Source organism: Acomys russatus, chromosome 11 (assembly GCF_903995435.1).
Source record: "Acomys russatus chromosome 11, mAcoRus1.1, whole genome shotgun sequence".
Lineage (NCBI taxonomy): Eukaryota > Metazoa > Chordata > Mammalia > Rodentia > Muridae > Acomys > Acomys russatus.
Window position 1 is genome coordinate 57,757,078 of NC_067147.1, and position 20,690 is coordinate 57,777,767.

The following is a 20,690-nucleotide window of genomic DNA, read 5'->3' on the forward strand; positions in this document are numbered from 1 at the left end:
TAGCCTCTTCCATGGCACCGTTCATAGGAAGTGGGGGTGAGGGGAGGGCACAGGGAAGAACAGGGAACCAAACCCAGGCAGAATTTGAGAAGCAGCAGGTTAAGAGGCAAGTTCAAGTAATTCTCCCAGCACAGGCGGAGTCCCCACAGAAGGCACTCAGAGTAGTTGGAAGAGGTGACAGGGACTTACATGTGGTGCTAGTTTCACCCCACCCCCGGAACGACGTCCCTACCCTGGGCCCATCTTTGTGACCTGCAGTCTCCATGGTGACTGAATGTCCAAGGCAGGGCTCTGGCCCACCCCCACCACCCCCCACCCCGGGATTCTTCGGGGGCCCGGCAACACTAGACTCCACGGTGAGAGAGTCTATGTCAGGGAAGAGAGGCCCAGGACAAGTATAGTAGTCTCTTTTCCTGTGGGAGGCTGCTCCCGGGTCCTGGAGTCTGCAATGAGTTGTCACTACTGTCCCTGCAGGAAGCCAGAGACAAGCTCTCCTTCCCCCGAGGGTCTGACTGAAAGGCTGCTATTTGCTGGGTGTCGATGACAGGCTGTGCAGATGAATCTCGGCCGTTGCCTGGGGTAGGAGGACATCCTGCATCCATGGATGGTTCTGGATTTCTTCGAAGGATGGCCTATCTGAGGGTCGCAGGGACAGGCACCATCTAATGAGATGCTGGCATTCTGCAGGAGGCGGGACAGGAGGTTAGGCACGACTCAACTTTCTTTGTGATGCAAAAGCTCTTCTTCCCCAAGACCCAAAGTCTGGTTTTTTTGTTGTTGTTTTATAAGAGAGGCCTGTACTTTAATATCAACACTGCTAGGTCCTCTCAGTGGAAAAGGATGGGTTCCGAGAGCCTCCAGTCAGCTTCAGTTAAAAAGCGGCTCCCCTCTTAAACCTGTGGTTTCAAACTTCAATAGCCTTTCCCACGACACCCACTCGCCAGAAATAGGAAGGGTGACAAGGGTTTTGATGAGCCATCACCGAGAGCAAGAGATGATTCAATTCACCTACACTGACACCACCCAGAATGAGGTCACAGGGACCACAATATCTAGAGAGCTACAGCCTTAAGAGGAGATGCTTAAATAGCCTTTTTTTTTTTTTTTTTAAAGCTTTATTAAGACACCAGGTCTCTGCTGATTCTTAAAACTTTACAGGGTCTGGTGGTTGGGATGTGCATAAAACCTGCTTCAAAGCACTTGGGGCTTCCCCAAAAGATAATGAATAAATAATAAAAGAGACGGTCAGGCAAAACTCCCACTGTCTTTTCATCTTTGCAATCTTAGCAAGTAGGAGGAATTCTTAAAGCTAGCCTTTCCAATACACAAACCCTGTGTGTGTGTGTGGGGGGGGGGGTGTCAGCAAACCGCCACATAGCAAGGGCTACAGGGTGTTACCTGAAGAGACCCTTTGCCTGAAGAACACTTGGCCCTTGACAATCTCTTCGTCGTGCTCAAACGGAATATCTCCGCAGACCATGTCATAGAGCAGAATCCCCAGGGACCAGACAGCTGCCGACCTGCCATGGTAGCGATGGTAGCGAATCCACTCTGGAGGGCTGTACACTCGGGTTCCTGCCAGAGGGAATAGAATGAAAACATTAGCAAAAATAAACAAAGCAACTAGTCTGGGTAGCTTCTTTAAACATTCTAGCCCCCCCCACCCCCCACAAGGTTTGCCTGTGTAGCTCTGGCTGTCCAGGAACTAAGAGACCCACCATCCTCTGCCTCGGACAGTGCTGTGAAACACCCGGATATAATACTTTTTTAGGCCCGCGGAAAAAATGGGTTAAGTGTTACATGGTACCGAGCGCAATCCCTAAGCCGAAATCCCTTATAACCTGTCCCAAAGACAAACAGAGCATCCAAAAACAAAGTCTAGGAGCCCTAAGCGATAGGACCACTCACAATGGGATAGCCTTGAACTACGGTGACCCTGAGGATCCTGCCAGGTTACTCTCACCTAGACCCGATCCGGCGACGAACCTTACACAACACTGTAGTCAGGGTGCCCTGTGAGGAGCTTTCCTCTAAGCTCTGAGCCAAGCAAGGAACACACACCTACAACTCCTCCCTCCCCAGACTGGAATGGCAGAGTTGCCGGGCTGGTTTCAGACCACGTGATTCCTGTTTACAAACTTTGGGTAGTAAAAAAAAAAAGTGCTAGCCTCATGGTGCTCAACAGGGGGCAGCAAAGACTTGCCCAGGGGTGGAAAACACACACAGGGGAGGACTCAGCCAGCCATTAACTGTGAAATACAAAAAATGCAGCCCAACCCAGCGTCCTCCAAAGAAATTCAAACCACAAGCCAGAGTCACAAGTTTTGAAAGGCCGTCGTTTGTTGGGGTGAGCCTCTCATAATCATGACGCACCCTCTAGCTTTGATCTACGATTCCTCCATGCCTTTCTTGAAATAACGCGATCCAAGCCCCTCCCTATGATAGGCTCTCATCTTTTCATCCTCCCTGCGGAGACACCCAACTAATTTTCAAACCAGCAACAGATCTTATTTCACAACATTCGTTCCAGGCTTCGTCACCCCACAATACCCCTCCAAGTGTAGTGAAACCAGGGCTCTTACTCCTTCACCCTCAAAAACAAAACAAAACAAAAAACCCCTGCAGTTCGAAGAACTACCTTAAAACTCCCCCACAAAAACAAAAACAAACTACAAAACCGGCATCAATGTCTCCCGCCACCACCGGCTCCGCCTCCTGCTACTGGCTAGAAAAAGTGGGTCACACTTTAGAAATCTGGGCTACAGCCGGTTGCCCACGACCTCTTATTCACCGGGAAAGCATGGAATTTATTAAATTCCACTGGGGTAAAAGCAAAATAAAACAACCACGACAGAAGTGTTGCAGGTTCCTTCAACCGGCTTGAAATCCCCGGCTGTAGTATGTCGGGAAGCTTGCCGGTGCCCCACCCCTGCCAGCTCTGAGCCAGGCGGCCCAATGACCTTTACAAAGGGCCGGAGCCGAGGCCGCCAGCGGCTCCCAGGCCGGCACCTTGGGCAGCTCCCTCCCCGGGGCCTGGCTCACCATCGAAGTCAGTGTAGACTGTGTCCTTGAGCAACGCCCCGGACCCAAAGTCGATGAGTTTGAGCTCGCCGCGGTTCAGGTCGATTAAGATATTCTCGTCCTTGATGTCGCGGTGCAGAACGCCGCAGTTGTGGCAATGCCGCACGGCCTCCAACACCTGCCAGAAGAAGCTTCGAGCCAGCTCCTCCTGTAGGGCTCCTCGTTCCGTGATAAAGTCGAAGAGGTCTTGCACCGGTTCGGGCCTCTCCAAGATCAGCACAAAACTATCGGGCCTCTCGAACCAGTCCAGAAGTCTAATGACGCCCGAGAAGCCCGAGCTCACCTTCTTCAGGAGGACCACTTCCATGGGCACTCGGGTGCCATTGGGCTGCGAGGGTGAGGGCGAGGGTTAGCGTGCCGGTTCCGGCACGCCCGTCACCACCCACCCACCCATGTGCAGGGTCTCCGGCTCACTCACCAGTTCCCCCCAGTCCGAAATACGGTCCTTCTCCACGTGCTTGATGGCCACCTGGAAGAGAACCCCGAGTCTCCATCAGACTCTCGTCTGCTCAAAGCATCCCTCCGCGCCCCCTCCCCAAGACGGGGTGCCCACTCACCGGCAAGTTATCGGCTACGCGGATGCCGGAGTAGACCGAGCCGAAGCCACCGCTGCCCAACAGCGGGCCCACCTGGTACTGCGACTCCAAAGGCTCCTTCTCTTTGCCTGGGAAGGAGGCAAGGGACACTAAGCGCGCGTGGCCCACGCAGGGGTCCCCCCACGACTCGCGCTCCGAGGATGGGGTGGGGACACTCACCCGGCGCCAGCTTGGAGGCGTGTAGGTCGTTGCAGGGCGCTGCGCGCAGGTGGGCCAGGGAGTTGATCTTGGACAGGAGCATCCCCACCTCCAGGGTGCTGGTGCGGGACCGGTGCCGGGACGAGCAACAGCGGCGGCGGAGCGAGCTGGGGCTGCGCCGGCGACCGGGACTCAGACTGCGGGTGGCGTTGCGGCTCGGGCTGCGGCTGGCGCGCAAGGCCGAGGGCGAGTCGGAGGACGACTGAGGGCGCTGGCGGGGCTGGCGGCGGGCGGGCTCGCCGGCCGGGTCAGGCACTGCGAGAGGCGGCGGCGGGGCGAGCGGCGCCGCGGGACCCAGGGCTGCTGCTGGCTGCGACTGCTGCTGTTGCTGCTGCTGCTGCTGCTGCTACTGCCGATCTCGCCGCCGGCGCTGCCGACTCCCTTCCAACCTCCTCCACCACCACGGCCTCTGCTGCAGACGCCCGGCTCGCCCGGCCGCCAGGAGTAAAAGGGGCGGAGCGCGCCGCTGGGGAGGGCGCGCGCGGCGGGCGGGGACGGGGCGGGGCCTCTCCGGGAGGCCGAGGCGGGGAGCCCGGCTGGCGCGGCAGTGGAGGGCGGAGAGGGGGCGGGGAGACGCCTGGACCAGGGCCGCTCCCCTCCGCCCCGCCCCCTCGCGGCTTCGCCCCTCTCCCGGCCCCGCCCCGCGGGCGGGGCTCCAGCCAACCAGAAGTGGCCTCATCTGCATAAGGCGTTGCTGGCTCCATCCATTCCCCCGCCCCGCGCCTCGCGGTCAGAATGGTCTCTAACGCCGCCACGACGTGGCGGGAAGGAAAAGGCGCCAAAACGGAGGGGGAGGGGCGCTGGGCGTGCGGGGAGGCGGGAGCTGGGTGGCGCGCGCGGCCGGGGAGGAAGGATTGGGAGGGGCGTATCGATTCAAACCCAAACAATAACAAAGCCATCAAAGGCCGCCCGAGGCCAGCTCCGCCGGCTCTGGGTTTCCCGGAGATTTGGGGTGTGGAGAGGGGGGTCGAGGGCCGGAGCTGGAGCGTAGCAAGTAGTGAGCAATGGAAAGGCGTTGGTGTGGCCGGCGCGGAGGCCGTGAGGAGGGACCGCGTGTGTGTGTGCGTGTGTGTGTATGCCGACCATGGTGGTCCTCTTGTGTGACTCAGCCCCGAGACCTCCAAGGCTGCTGGGGCGGCTTCACGATGCGCTGTGGCGCTAGATCCTGGGGGGTGGGGGTGGCTGTTTTGGGGGGCGAAGGCTGTGCACGACGTGAGTCACACCACACCGAGGGAGTGAAGGAGTCACAGGCCTGCGAGGAAAGTGGGGGGAGACCTGGGGCTGCGAGGAGCCGGTGACAAAGAGTCTCAATTTAGAGATGCAAAAATAAATAAAATAAGGAGATCTAGAAGGTGCCAGGAGGTCCTGATCCCTCCAGAATGATCCGTGTCCGAGCGTCTGGGAGAGGGGAAATCACCACACAAATGTTAGCTTTCTCGTGCCAGATGCTGCCTCAGCCCCTTCTGAGAGGGCTGGAGGAGGAGGAAAATTCCTGATCGCGGGCGAGGGTGGGAGGGTGCCGTGGTGTTTAATCAGAGGTTGCTCGGGTAGTCACCCTGTCGTCAGCTCGGTATTAGTAGTCAGGAGAGCCCAGCTATTATTGGCCCCGACCTAAGCCTTGTCTCAAAGGAAAGTCCCCATATTCACGTGGAAATACCACGGAAAGCCAACCGATTCCACTTTCATCTTTTGTCCTCTTAAACTTCACAGAGAGTTGATAACGATGTGAGGAATGAGTAAACTCTCCTATGTAATCCACAAGTCTAACGTATTAGTGGCCAAAGTAATTGAAAACTAACCATATCCTTTTCCCGTTATTTTTGTTTTGTTTTGTTTTTAAGTCCGGGAGACCTTTAAGGAGGCATGAGCCTGTTATAGATGCCGTTATTAACTGCATTTAAATGTTTCCTTTACACATTTTCCATGGTGCTTAAAAAGATGCCCTGAGACTCCGTAACTTTTATGGATGCCTGTTACAAAATATTACATATTTCCCTTTTGTTTGTGTTCTGGGGCCTATCTCATTCATTTTTTATGACGAAAGGGGAAAGCCCAGGGGAACAAGAATTACTTCCCTTTTTTTTTGCAGATAGGAAAATGAGACGTAAGTAGGGTGACACAGGGGCACACAACAGCTAATTCATATAACAGCCAGGGGAGCCAATGAAATGACCCACATTCTGCTTCCCTTTAAGCAAACTCCTACGACACCAGCATTGAACAGGGCATCAGGAAAAGAACAGGAACGCCTGTGGTGATGCACAAGCCTTCAATCCCAGCATCCTGGGCCAGCCCGGCCTGGTCTACATAGGGAAGCCCTGTCTCTAAATAAATACATATTTTTGTTGTTGTTCCTTTTCTGTCCATTGGTTCCCTCACCCCCCCCCCCCCCCCCCCCTGCGCCTGGATTTCTGAGAGATTGCATGCACTGACTCCGGGCTTCGAGATCCTTGTGATTAGTCATAGGGGACACTGGGAACCGAACTTGGGTTGTTGGGGTCTCTGCTATAAAAGGCATGTTCATAACCTCTGAGCCATGTCTTCAGCCATAAATACATATTTTTAAAACACCAGCCGTCCTCTATCAGACCCGCAGCTCTTCCAAACAGGACTATTCCCTCTTGTTTTCACTTTCCTAGCGCATTCCAGACTTTGTGCCTCCCCGGACTCAACTCAAACTGTCCTGGAAGTGGCCCTGTCATCTAAATGAATACGATGTTAGGAAATAAATCCAGGATCTTATTGTGCACCCTTTTTGGTTTTGGGGATTTTTTTTTTTTGGTGGGGGGGGGAGGAGGTTTTGTTTTGTTTCCTGGTTTGGTTTGTTTTTTCCAAGACAGGGTTTCTCTGTGTAGTCCTGGAAGTCCTGGACTCCCTTTGTAGACCAGGCTGGCCTTGAACTCACGGCGATCCTCATGCCTCTCTCTCCGGAGTGCTGGGATTAAAGGGTGCGCTACCACACCCAGCTGTACTTCCACATTTTTGCTGGACAAACTCCGAGCGTTCATTCACTGGCCTCTGGCCCGGGAATGCTGCTCAATGGTCAGGGTATTTGCCAGACGTTCATGAAGTCCTGGGTTTGACCCCGCAGCACTGCACAAACGGTACAGTAGGCACATGCTCGAGATCCCAGGACAATGGAGGAAGCGGCCAATGGAAGGATCAGAAGCTCAGTCAGTCAGATACACAAGATCTTGTCTTAAAACAGCAACAACAGCCAGGCGTGGTGGCACACGCCTTTAATCCCAGCACTTGGGAGGCAGAGGCAGGCGGATCGCTGTGAGTTCGAGGCCAACCTGGTCTACAAAGTGAGTCCAGGATGGCCAAGGCTACACAGAGAAACCCTGTCTCGAAAAAAAAACCATCAACAACAATAAAGCTTCCTGGGGCCGGGATGTGGTGGTGCACACCTTTAATCCCAGCACTCGGGAGGCAGAGGCAAGCGCATCACTGTGAGTTCGAGGCCAGCCTGGTCTACAAAGCGAGTCCAGGATATCTGGGGCTACAGAAAGAGGCCCTGTCACGAGGGAGGAGAAAAGCTTCCTGTAGGCTGTCTCTTCATTTATAGTCTCTCTCCGCTTTCCCCCCCTTCTCTACTTCTTTTCGTTGTTGTTTCTGAGACTGGGTTTCTGTGTAGACCAGGCTGGCCTCAAACTCAAAGAGATCTGCCTGCCTCTACCTCCCGAGTGCTGGGATTAAAGGCGTCCGTCACTGTGCCTGGCCCTTTTCTACTTTTCTCTTTGTTTTGATTTTCAAGACAGGTTTCTCTGTGTAGCTTTGGCAGTCCTGTCCTGGACTTACTTTGTAGACCAGCCTGGCCTTGAACTCACAAAGTTCCACCTGCCTTTCCTTTTATACTCCTTCGTATATGGAGGGTTTCACTACATACTCTGGAGCCCTGGCGGGCCTCTTTTGCTTCTGCCTTCCCAGTTTCTACACTAAAAGCCTGCCCCACCATGCCCACCTTTCATCCAACGGCTACAGCTGGAAGAGAAAGGATAAGACCCAACATAAAGATCATGATTAAAATCAATTTATGAACCAAGTGTAGTGGCTCATACCTGTATTCCCAGTACTTGGAAGGCTGGGGCAGGAGGATTTCCAAACTGAGCTGTGTAGTAAAGCCAGACAGCGATGTGTAAGAAGACCCTACCTCGTTCTTTCTTTTTAATTTTTTTTTAGTTTTCTGAGACAGGGTTTCTCTGTGTTATCTTGGCTGTCCTGGACTCACTTTGTAGACCAGGCCGGTCTGGAATTCACAGAGATCCGCCTGCCTCTGCCTCCGGAGTGCTGGGATTAAAGGCGTGCGCCACCACGCCCGGCTAAAAGACCCTATCTCAAAACGACATGTGGCTGAGTATGTAGGTCAATGACAAAACATTCATTCATTATTCCTGGGGTTCATCCCCATCTGGGCAACAAGAGCCCAGGAAGTTTAAGTGGACTCAGGAAAGATAAAGCAAAGGGTGAGGAAAAGGAAGAGAAAAAGAAAAAGAAAAAATGAGCCAGCAGATTCTCTTAGGCAGCTTTCTGTTCTGAGACATGGTACCTGGTGGCTATGGTAAGGTTACCTAACCTTTCTTCCCAAGGTGTAGCCTGGATGTAGGTAATATCACGCACCTCCTCCTCGCTGTGAGAGGCAAAGTCCGCTTGTCAGCCTTGCCCCAGACCTAATGCCAGGAATGACGATGACAACAATGCGCATTGTGATGGCGGTTGTGAGAGCGGCACGAAGGAGAGAGCGTTGGAATGTTCTTTTATTATTATTACATCTGTGTGGGGCGAGGGGAGGGGGATGGGTGCCCATGGCAGTGAGCATGTGGAGGTCAGAGGACAGCTCTCAGGAGCTGGTGTTGGAATATTCTTATTCCTGGAAGGGTCCAAAGGTGAAAATGCTAAGGGCAACAGAGATGGCTTTGTGGGTAAAGTTGCTGCCAAGCAGAGTTTGATCCCCAGGGTCCTCAAAGCCCCCAAGTTGTCTTCTAACCCCTGCCTCCCCCTCCCCCTTACCCGTAAAGGGCTGGAATGGAGTTTACTACTCTTTTTTTCTCAAGACAGGTTTTCTCTGTGTAGACTTGGCTGGCCTGGACTCACAGCAATCTGCCTGCCTCTGCCTCCCAAATGCTGGGATTAAATGCGTGCACCACCACACCCATCTTTTTTATGTTCTTTTACGTAGTCATACTTCATACTTTAAGATCCATTTTTAAGCTGGGCGTGGTGGTGCACATCTTTAATTCCAACACTGGGGAGGCGAGGCAGAGGCAGGAGGATCTCTGTGAGTTCAAGGCCATCGTGGTCCACAAATCAAATCTAGGACAGCCAGTCTGTTACACAGAGAAACCCTGTCTTGAAAAACAAAACAAAACAAACAAACAAATAAGTAATTTTTTTTATAGGTAAATTTTTTAAAAAGCAAAATAAATCCCCTTTTTAAAAAGCTGGGTGTTGCCGGTGCATGTCTTTCATCCTAGCACGCAGAAGGTGGAGGCAGGGGAATTTGTGTTTGTGTAAGTCTAAGACCAGGCACATCTACACATTGAGACGCTGATTCAAAACAGCAAAACCAAAACCAAAACAGATCCACACGGAGCCTCCCTAGGTCTCTGCACCTTCTTTGAACCTTTGCCTTGGCCATACTGTCAGAACTTAGCCATAGAATACCTTTATGTTTGTTTAGTTTTGAGACAGTTTCTCTGTGTAACAGCCCTGGGGGTCCTGGAGCTCGGTCCATCAGGCTGCCCTCAACTTCTTATGTTCTCCGCCTTACACTGAGTCGTCTCGCTGGCCCACCACTTCCAGCTTAGGAGTGCCTGGGATCAAGCCCAGGCCTTCAATGCTGCTATGAAAACACTAAGGACTAAACTCCAGCCTCACCCTCCCCTTTCTTACTTTCTTTTTAAGAGACAGTATTTATTAGTTTAGTTTTAATTTTGAGACACCTGGACCTCACTATGTGCACCAGGCTTTTCCCCTCTCAAGATTCATAGAGATGTGCCTGCCTCTGTCTCCTCAGCGCTGCTAGGATTACATGTGCTGCTAGGCCCTGCTCTCCCACAAGTGTGCGTCCTACATGGTGTGTTCGGAGGCCAGAAGAGGGGGTTGGAAGGTTGTGAGCCACCATGGGGGTGCTCGCAACTGACCTGGAGTCCTCTGCGAGAGCAGCGGCACCTGTACTCAGCTGAGACATGTCTCTAGCCCCAGAAAAATTATCTTAGTTAGGATCTCATTATGTTGTCCTATCTGGCCTGGAATTTACTACATAGACCAGACTGGCCTCGAACTCACAGAGATCCCCCTGCCTCTGCCTCCCAAGCACTGGCATTAAAGGTGTGCACCACCACACCCAGCCTATGATAATTACTTTGTAAAAGAGAAATAAATGACACAGATACTAATTACTTCTACTGGATTAATTGAAAAACCTTAACAAGAAAAGCCAAGTTGTCCTAGTCGGTCCCAAAAGCCCAGCAGGGTGGTTCCACTGACCTCAGTGGTTGGTGTGCACCCCTGCTGAGTCCAAGTCCCTAGCAATGAAAAAAAAGTACTTTAAAACTGGCAAGGAAGCCAAGCCTGGTGGTAGCACATGCCTTTAATCTTGGGAGGCTCTTGGGTGGCAGAGGTAACAGGATCTCCGTGAGTTCAAGGCCAGCGGATCTACAAAGCAGCCAGCCAGCCAAGGCTACAGAGAAACCTTGCCTTGGAAAAACAAACAAGCAAAACAAAACCTAGAACCCAAAAAACAAAAACAAAAAACTAGTAAGGATAGCACTTCAAACTTCCTCTTATGCTAATCCGTTTACAAACACTGTCAGCTGACCTTTGACCCTGAGTTGATTAACTCTATCATATGGAAATGACCTGCAGGTTGTTTTGACTAGTGTTCAGTTTAGTGATAACAAACGCTACTTTTTACCTAGTTGTGCCAGCACAATTACGGCTTTTGTCTTCCCAAAGCCTCTTAGATGATTTTTTTTTTTTTTTTTCTGTTTTGGTTTTTCGAGACAGGGTTTCTCTTTGTAGCCTTGGCTGTCCTAGACTTACTTTGTAGATCAGGCTGGCCTTGAATTCACAGAGATCTGCTTGCCTCTGCCTCCCAAGTGCTGGGATTAAAGGTGTGCGCCACCACAGCTGGCCCTTAAACACACAGAGTTTTTTAAAAAATATTTTATTTTAAATTACATGTGAGTGTGTGTGTGGGCAGGTGCCTGAGGGGATCAGGATAGGACATACATTTGACCAGGGCTGGAGTAACAGGGGGACCTGAGCCACTACACTTGGGTGCTGGGAATTGAACTCAGGTCCTCTGCCCGGAGTAGTAAGCACAGGTGGGCATGATAGCGCATGCCTTTAATCCCAGCACTTGGGAGGCAGAGTGGGCAGATTGCTGTGAGTTCCAGGCCAGGGAGGAACATAAATCAAAAAGGGAAAAAAAAAAAAAGGGTAGTTGCATAAATTGATTTCCAGATTCGAGGCTAGGGGAACTATCTCAGTGGCACAGAGCCCGTGTAGAATATGCACTCCGAGGCGGCCCTGGATTCTTTTCCCAATACTAGAAATAAATAACTACAAATAGATGAATAAAAAGATGGGCAGTTTTCTAAAGCTAAGGCCTAGAGAAGCAGGTGTGGTCTAATAAACAATAGCTACAGCAGGAGGTGGTGGCGCAGAGCCAGGTGGATCTCTGTGAGTTCGAGGCCAGCCTGGTCTACAAAGCGAGTCCAGTACAGCCAGGTCTACACAGAGAAACCCTGTCTCAAAAACACCAAACACAAACAACAAAAACCTACCCCCTCCATACACACACAAACAAAAACAGAAACAAAAAAAACTCTACATAGGGCAATTGGTGCTAGAATGTGATCCTAGAGGCAGAGGCAGGAGGATCGCTGTGAGTTCAAGACCAGCCTTGTCTACAAAGTGAGTCCAGTACAGCCAAGACTACACAGAGGAACTGTCTCAAAAACACCAAACCAAAGCAAAATAAAAACAAAAACAAAAACAAACAAAACAAAACCACACACTCACACACACACAAAAACCTATGCCAGGCATGGTGGTGCCAAATCAGATCCTAGACTTGGAAGGCAGGAGGATCAGGAATTTGAGATTATCTCTGGCTACATAGGGAGTTTAACCACCCCAGCCGGAACTACCCAAAACCACAAGACTCTCTTTAAACAAGCAAACAAACAAAACAAATAAAATCTAACTTCACCAAGAGCTGGCCCAGACATCACTGTGTAGACAAGGCTGACCTTGAACTTACTGCGTACAGTTCTCTGGTCTTAGGCGACCCCATCATTGTCATCGGTTTACAGGTATACACTGCCATGTCCAGCTGCTATCTAATATTAGCTGTGTGTTAATTAATTATTTTCGATGGCACATATGGCACATACATGAATATGTATGTGCCATATGGCACATATGTGCATATTTTTCTCTAATTCTCTTAATTGCTAGCATACCTAGAAAATAAGATAACTTGCCCAAGGACCACAGGTGAAGAAGATGCAAGCTGTCATTCATTCCTGAGGGATCCCTGGGGTGTCTCTGTGTGTTGGAAGGCACACTCAGTTCACTGACAGCGGTGGGGCACATTCCAGAGAATCAGGAGGTGGGATAATAGGTGGAAAGACAGCATCGTGCCCAAGAGAAATGACACCTAGAACAATTCTAAAAGCCAGGGCTAGCCGGGCGTGGTGGCACTTGGGAGGCAGAGGCAGGCGGATCACTGAGTTCGAGGCCAGCCTGGTCTACAAAGCGAGTCCAGAACAGCCAAGGCTTCATTCACAGAGAGACTCTGTCTCAAAAAACAAAAACAGCACTCGGGAGGCAGAGGCAGGCGGATCGCTGTGAGTTCGAGGCCAGCCTGGTCTACAAAGCGAGTCCATGATGGCCAAGGCTACACAGAGAAACCCTGTCTCGAAAAACCAAAACCAAAACCAAAACCAAAACAAAACAAAACAAAAAAAAGCCAGGGCTGAGATCTGTCTTCACGGTAGAGTGCTAATCACCCACAGCCTGGGTTGATACCCTGATCCTGGACAATGCATAAAAGGCAGAAGGGGGGGGCGTGGGCGTGTCCCACTTACATCTCTCTGAGTTCAAAGCCATCCTGTCTACAAAGGAATTCCAAGACAGTCAGGTCTACACAGAGAGATCTTGTCTCAAAAAAGAAGAGGAAGAGGAAGAGGAGAAAGAAAAAGGAAAGAAAGGGAGAAAAGAAAGATGCAAACACAAAAGTTATTGTGTGTGAGATATCTTGAGGGAAAATGGTAGCCCAAAATGAGACTGTTGAACACTGTCTGGGGAAGTGAGACCCAGAACTGGCTAAAGTGTTGAGACTGACTGTGGGCTCAGCCCTAAACAGGCTGTGTACACCAACCGCCCCTAAGGCTCAGGGCGCATGGAGGGAGAGACATCAGAAGGACCATAGGGGCTGGAGGAGGGGGAGGAATGCTGGGAAATGCTGCCTTCTGGGCAGGACAGGAGGCCTGCACGCAGGAGTGCACTGCACCTAGGGAACCTGCACAAAACCTATACAAGCCAAAAAGACCAAGCAACATACTAGCAGGAAGCAACTACAAATCAAATCAAACTCTGTCTCAAAAAACAAAATCAAATAAAAGAAAAAGTACATCACAGGGCCCAGGATACTTATTGGGGATGCCTGGGAGTCGTGAAAGGAGAAGTTGGGGTGCATATGATTAAGATAGATTATGTTTACATGTTTGAAGCTGTCGAAGAATAAATAAAGATATTTGCCTGGTCGGGCGTGGTGGCACACGCCTTTAATCCCAGCACTCGGGAGGCAGAGGCAGGCGGATCGTTGTGAGTTCGAGGCCAGCCTGGTCTACAAAGTGAGTCCAGGATGGCCAAGGCTACACAGAGAAACCCTGTCTCAAAAAAAAAAAAAAAATGTTTGCCTGATCTGGCTGCTCAGATCTTTAATCCCAACACTGGGGAAGCAGAGGCAGGAGGACCTTTGTGAGTTAAGGCCAGCCTGGTCTATATAGTGAATTGGAGGCTAGCCAGAGCTACATAGTGAGACCCTGTATTTAAAAAAAAAAAAAAACAACAAAAAAAAACTGTTTTACAGTCTTTCGAGTTGGAATTGTTGTTGTTTTTTTGTCTGTTTGAGACAGAGTTTCTCTGTGTAGTAGCTCTGGCTATTAGTCCTGGAACTCTCTTTGTAGATCAGGCTGGCCTCGAACTCACAGTGATCCACCTGCCTCTGCCCCTAGAGTGCTTGGATTACAAGGGTGTGCCTCCACACCTGGCTGTGCACTAAATTTGACAAAAATGAGTAAATAACTAATACTGACTGGCTACAATGCTCAGGGCCCTGCCCTAAGTTCTGGGAAGCAGGAAAGAACAGAATAAACAAAGACACGGCCTCTGTTTAATGGTCATTTATTTTATATATACACGTTATGGTCCACATACTCATAGAGATTGAGAGCTTTTAGGACAACGACAGCCCTGCTAGTCTGGGCTGGGGTGATACCTCAGCGCTCAGGAAATGTGAGGAGGACCTGAGTTCAAATCTACAAAGAATTGATGGAGGGTGGTATCTCTGCAATCCCAGGTGTTCCTATGGAGCAAGGGGAGCTGAGACAGGAGACTCTCAGACACGGCTGCCAGGAGCAAATAAAAGAAAGACCCTGACTCAGGACAGAGGGCAAGCACCCACACCTGAGGTCGCCCTCTGACCTCTAGGAGCACCATCACGTTCCTGCTCTCACACGTGGCTTTGGCCGCCCACTCACTGTCACACACACTGCTGCTCTCTGCTGTGTAGATGACCAGCACCAAGTCACAGAGATGCAGGCGACTTGTTAAAAGCCCTGTGGCTGTGATGCCATAAGCAGTTTGGTTGCTGGTGCAGGGCTGCTTCGAGTCTCACCAAAATACCACTGCTAATGACAGGCTGGGTTTGCCAAGGGGCAAGTTAATGGTACAGACAACGCAGGCTTTTTCCGGTAACCTGTTTACAAGTTGGAGTGTTATGATAACCAAAACTTTTTCTGGGGAATTTTCAGGTGCTTGGGGACTTTCCAGTGTCTCCTCAGCACAAATATGGAAAATGGCCTTTCTCTGCGCACCTGCCTGCTTCGCCCCAGTCTTGGGAGTCACAAGGGGAAGGTTCTGAAAGTGTGTGGCTCTCCAAGCCCCAGCACCTGGAAGCCGGTCAGAAATGCAAATTTGGGGGGTCAGAAATGCAAATTTGGGGCCATTCCAGACCCACCCGTACAGAAACTGGGGGTGAGGGGGTGGGGTGGCCGCAACCATCTGCTTCTTTTTTGTTTTTGTATTTTATTTGTTTTGGCTTTTGCCTTTTGTTTTGTTTTTTTGTTTTTCAAGACAGGGTTTCTCTGTGTAGCCTTGACTATCCTGGGCTTGCTTTGTAGACCAGGCTGTCTTCGAACTCACTGTGAGCCACCTCCTCTGCCTCCTGAGTGCTGGAATTACAGGAGTGTGCCACCACCGCCTGGCCTTTTTTTTTTTTTTTTTTTTTTTGGTCTTTTTGAAATAGGGTTCCTCTGTGTAGCCCTGGCTGTTCTGGACTCATTTTGTAGACCAGGCTGGCCTCGAACTCACAGAGATCTGCCTGCCTCTGCCTCCCGAGTGCTGAGATTAAAGTATGCCACTATGTTCTTGTGGAGATCTAAGAATAATTTTTAGGACTCACTTCTGTCCCAGCATCGGGATGCTGACTGATTCAACTCAGGTCATCAGGCTTGGCAGCAAATGCCTTTACCCACCAAGTCACCTCACTGATCTCCATTTCTTTTTTTATTTGCTCAACAGAGCTTCGTGACTGGGCATAGTGGCAAGTGCTTTTAATTCCAGCAGGTGGATCTCAGTGAGTTCAAGGCCAGCCTGCTTTACAAAGTGAGTCCAGGAGAGCTAAATTGCACAGAAAAACCCTGTTTTGAAAAAGCATGTTAAAAAAAAAAAAAAGCCAGGCATGGTGGTGGCACATGCCTTTAATCCCAGCACTCGGGAGGCAGAGGCAGGTGGATCACTGTGAGTTCGAGGCCAGCCTGGTCTACAAAGTTAGTCCAGGATACCCAAGGCTACAAAGAGAAACCCTGTCTCAAAAAAAAAAAAAGTGCTCACTGCTCTTCCGGAAACCCAGGTTCTGTTCCTAACACCCACATGGTGGCTGTCATCTGTTAATTCCAGCTCCAGGGGATCAATCCAATACCCTCCTCTGGCCTCCAAGGACACGTGCACAAATGCACAACACACAAAGCTTTTTGAATCTGCATCACAGGAAATCCCAGCACGCAGGAGGCAGAAGCAGGAAGAGATCTCTCCTTAGTTTAAGGTCAGCATAGACTATACAGTCTATGCCATGGCCACACAGTAAGACCCTATATGAAAAAAAATTAATAGTTCTTTTTGTTTTGTTTTGTTTTGTTTTTTGTTTCTCTGTGTTAGTCTTGGCTGTCCTGGACTTGCTTTGTAGACCAGGCTGGCCTCGAACTCACAGTGATCTGCCTGCCTCCGCCTCCTGAGTGCTGGGATTAAAGGCGTGGGCCACCACCGCCCAGCTTTAATAGTTCATTTCTCTCTATTTTATTTGGCTTGATTTGGTTTTTCTTTTTTCTTTTTTTAAATATTTATTTATTTATTATGTATACAGTGTCCTGCCTGCATGTATGCCTGCCCGCCAGAAGAGGGCGCCAGATCTCATTATAGATGGTTGTGATCCACCATGTGGTTGATGGGACTCGAACTCAGGACCTTCAGAAGAGCAGGCAGTGCTCTTAACCTCTGAGCCATCTCTCCAGCCCCTTGATTTGGTTTTTCAAGACAGGGTTTCTCTGCATAGCCCTCTCTGTCCTGGAACTCAAGCTGTAGACCAGGCTGGCCTTGAACTCACAGAGATCACCTGCCTCTGCCTCTGGAGTGCTGGGATTAAAGGTGTGCACCATCACACCCAGTCGAAAAACAACTTTTTTAAGGGGAGGAGGTTCTTTGGCTCTGAGGTAGATTACTTGCCTCAGCATATGCAAGGCTTGGGCAGGGGGGGGGGGGGGCGGGAAACAAAAACAAAACTTGACTCTGAAATCCAGGCCCTTCCAAGGCTATGGCAAGACAACCTTCTTTTTCAATGACTCGGTGAGGTCATAGTTGACTGTTCAGTGTTTGAGGAAGGTCACTGTTACACACTTCCCATGCGCTTCTGTTTTACCTCCGGCCTGACTCAGCCAGTTGGAGGTTGCGCAAGCTGAACCTCTGAAGACTCAGTTTCCCTGCCTGTAATTTGAGGCTAATAATAGCTCCATCCTATAGATACAACTGAATAAGTGCCAAGTACATCACAAGCACTCGGGACACGGTGACTTAGCCTGGTAATTAACAGACCTGTTGGAAGAGGCTGCAAGGCTTACACCTGTTCAGCACACGTAGAGCGTAATGATGTTTCGAAATGTTTTACTTACTTTTATGTGTATTTTACTTTTGTATGTTCTGAGACAACAGGGTCTCGCTAGAGGCCTGGACCTCACTGTGCAGTCCAGGCTGGCCTTGAACGATCTGTCTCTAGAGCTGGCATTAAAGACACACAGGCCAGCTACAGTAGCAGACTAGAATCCTCCTGGGAAGAGCAGCCTTCTTCCGTCTCCTGGGCTGGCCTTGTGACCAGCCATAAGGTAACTTAAGTGTCCTACCTCTTCATGGTCCTGTCACCCCAGACTTCTGACCCTAGAGGACCAACTCCCTAATTAAAAGAAACTACCCTGTGTCTGCTTCACCCTATCCGATGAGCTCCTTTGGATGCAGGAGGCACTAGTGGGAGCTAGTGTGGCTCTCTGGCCATGTTTGGGTAACCATTGGTTTTCTGCAGTACCTTGCACCAACAGTAAGTGATACATTTAGGGCAAGTGCCAAGGCCATCCATAGGGAAGATATTTTAAGCAGGGGGATTTCCTCAGACCCATCAAATTACACCATGTAGACAGCTGCCTATCCCACGTGACCTGGCAACTTCCCAGGCATGCAGTTAGCAGCACCCCAGAATGATGGGGGGGGAAGCAGGTCGGCCCCTCCCCTCAACAAGGATGACACCATTTGAGTTACTTCAAGTAAAAGGCATCCACTCTGGAACTACGTGGGCCAGGAGTTCAGAGAAAATGCCCTCTGCGTAAAATTGCAAGAGTGAGATTGTTCGGTTGAAGCCATTCATTTATTCCCCTGGCTATAAGATGCTGCAAAGTGAAACTCTAGAAACAATGCTAAAAATTTGAGGGATTTAGCCAGGCGTGGTGGCACAGGCCTTTAATCCCAGCACTCAGGAGGCAGAGGCAGGCGGATGGCTGTGAGTTCGAGGCCAGCCTGGTCTACAAAGTGAGTCCAGGGTGGCCAAGGCTACACAGAGAAACCCTGTCTCGAAAAAAAAAAAAGGGGGGGGGGATTTAGCCAGGCATAGTGGCACAGGCCATTAATCCCAGCACTCTGGGCAGAGACAGGCAGATCTTTGTGAGTTCAAGGACAGCCTGGTCAACATAATGAGTTCCAGAACAGCCAGAGATACATAAGGAGACCCTGTGTCAAAAAAAAAAAGAAGTCAGGCATGGTGGCTCCTGCCTTTAATCAGCATTTAGGAGGCAGAGGCAGGCAGATTTCTGTGAGTTTGAGGCTAGCCTGGTCTACAAATTGATCTAGGACAGCTAGGGATACACATGGAGAAACCTTGTCTTGGAAAAAAGAAAGAGAAAGAGAGAAAGAAGTCAGGCATGGGGGCACAAGCCTTTAATCCCAGCACTCAGGAGGCAGAGGCAGGTGGATCTCTGTGAGTTCAAGGCCAGCCTGGTCTACAAAGCAGGACAGCCAACACTACACAGAGAAACCCTGTCTTGGAAAAAGAAAAAGCCGGGCATGGTGGTACATGCCTTTAATCCCAGCACTTGGGAGGCTGAGGCAGGTGGATCACTGTGAGTTCGAGGCTAGCCTGGCCTACAAAGTGAGTTCAGGACAGCCAGGATAACATAGAGAAGCCCTATCTCGAAAAACCAGAAAGAAAGAAAGAAAGAAAGAAAGAAAGAAAGAAAAGAAAAGAAAGAAAGAAAGAAAGGTGGTGGGTAGGGACTTACCTAGGGAAAGTTGCTTATCTAGTGCTAAGATTAGTCAAAATGACAGGAGACCCACAATCCCCTCTGAGAAGGGGCTAATATGAACTTTATAGTAGAAAAGCTTGTAGGGTATGGTGATACATGCCTTTAATCCCAGCACTCAGGAGGCAGAGGCAGGTGGATTACAGTGAGTTTGAGGCCAACCTAGTCTACAAAGCAAGTCTAGGACAGCCAAGGCTAACACACAAGACCCTGTCTTGAAAAACAAAACAACCAACCAAACAAAAAAAAAAACAACCAAAGCTACACAGAGAAATTCTGTCTCCAGAAAAAAAAAAAAGAAAGAAAGAAAGAAGGAATACAGTTGAAAAGCTCCCAGAAAGGCTGAGGATCCAGATCAATTGCACAAGACCCCGATTCTCTTTTTTTTTTTTTCCCGAGACAGGGTTTCTCTGTGTAGCCTTGGCCATCCTGGACTCACTTTGTAGACCAGGCTGGCCTCGAACTCACAGCGATCCGCCTGCCTCTGCCTCCCGAGTGCTGGGATTAAAGGCGTGTGCCACCACGCCCGGCTCACTTGGAGGGACTTTTAATCCCAGCACTTGTAATTTAGATGGATCTTTGAGTTCAAAGACTTCAAAATATGCAATGGCCTCAATAGAGTTATTAAGTGAAAGCTACACAGAGAAATCCTGCTTCAAAAACAAAACAAAACAAAGAAAAATAAAATTAAAAAAGAGTCATTCGGTGACTCTCAAACTCCCCCCTGAACTTCACAAGCCCAGCATCCATCCCCTAGCATTTCTCTCAACATCCTTATCCTCCAAGCTCCCAGAGAACAGCTCACCAGGCTTTGAACAGTCAATGGCTTGCCTAACCCTGTAATCCAAAGTCTTTCCACAATCCTTCCCAAAACAACTCCGTCAAATCTGTCAGCATAATACCCTACTCCTGGTACCAATTTGTGTCTTAGTTAAGGTTACCATTGCTGTGATAAGAGAGAGATTTTCTGCTTAAAGTGATGAAAGCCACAAAACAATCAAACAAAACAAAACAAAAAACCCAGCAAAACTAATACACAGTAGTATGTAAGAGTAATGAGCCAGCCGGGCATGGTGGTGCACGCCTTTAATCCCAGCACTTGGGAGGCAGAGGCGGGCGGATGGCTGTGAGTGTGAGGCCAGCCTGGTCTACAAAGTGAGTCCAGGACAGCCAAGGCTAACACAGAGAGACCCTGTCTCGAAAAAACAAACAAACAAACAAACAAACAAACAAAAAAAAAAAAGAGTAATGGGCCAGACATGATGAACTAAAGGCACACACCTTTAATCCCAGTATTTGAGAGGCAGAGGCAGATGGAATCTCTGTGAGTTCCAAGCCAAGCTAGTTTACAGTATGAGTTCCAGGCTAGCCAGGGCTACATAGTGAGATCCTGAAAACACACACACACACACACACACACACACACACACACACACACACACACACACAATCTGTAACCACAATGGAATCGATTCATCAAGAAGATCATTATGGGGCTGGAGAGATGGCTCAGCGGTTAAGAGCACTGCCTGCTCTTCCAAAGGACCCGGGTTCAATTCCCAGCACCCACATGGCAGCTCACAACTGTCTGTAAAGCCAAGATCTGACACCCTCACACCAAGACACATAAATTAAAATTAAATAAAAAATACTAAAAAAAAAAAAAGATCATTATGGCGGGTGA

The 20,690-nt window shown here is 49.8% G+C and overlaps 1 protein-coding gene across 2 annotated transcripts; it reads right to left on the minus strand.

The window, feature by feature from the left end:
* Positions 1 to 338: 338 nt before the first annotated feature.
* On the minus strand, positions 339 to 2,393 carry Pim1 (Pim-1 proto-oncogene, serine/threonine kinase). Of its 2 annotated transcripts, none has more exons than XM_051153402.1 (3): positions 1,964 to 2,393; positions 1,399 to 1,575; positions 339 to 681 (listed from the first exon to the last, which is right to left on the minus strand). In XM_051153402.1, the coding sequence occupies exons 2-3, from the start codon at positions 1,478 to 1,480 to the stop codon at positions 524 to 526; spliced, it is 240 nt and encodes a 79-aa protein (XP_051009359.1). In that variant the 5' UTR covers positions 1,481 to 1,575; positions 1,964 to 2,393; the 3' UTR covers positions 339 to 523. The 2 variants fall into 2 exon arrangements, with proteins under 2 accessions (XP_051009359.1, XP_051009358.1); XM_051153401.1 differs by having other exon boundaries at positions 1,909 to 2,393.
* Positions 2,394 to 20,690: the final 18,297 nt, after the last annotated feature.

What these genes read in the sequence shown, in the direction of transcription:
- Pim1 (XM_051153402.1), bottom strand. Translation starts at nt 1,480, where the DNA reads ATGGTCTGCGGAGATATTCCGTTTGAGCACGACGAAGAGATTGTCAAG. An exon ending in CAGGCAAAGGGTCTCTTCAG is followed by an intron (nt 682 to 1,398) that starts GTAACACCCTGT and finishes CGCCTCCTGCAG; the next exon opens with AATGCCAGCATCTCATTAGA.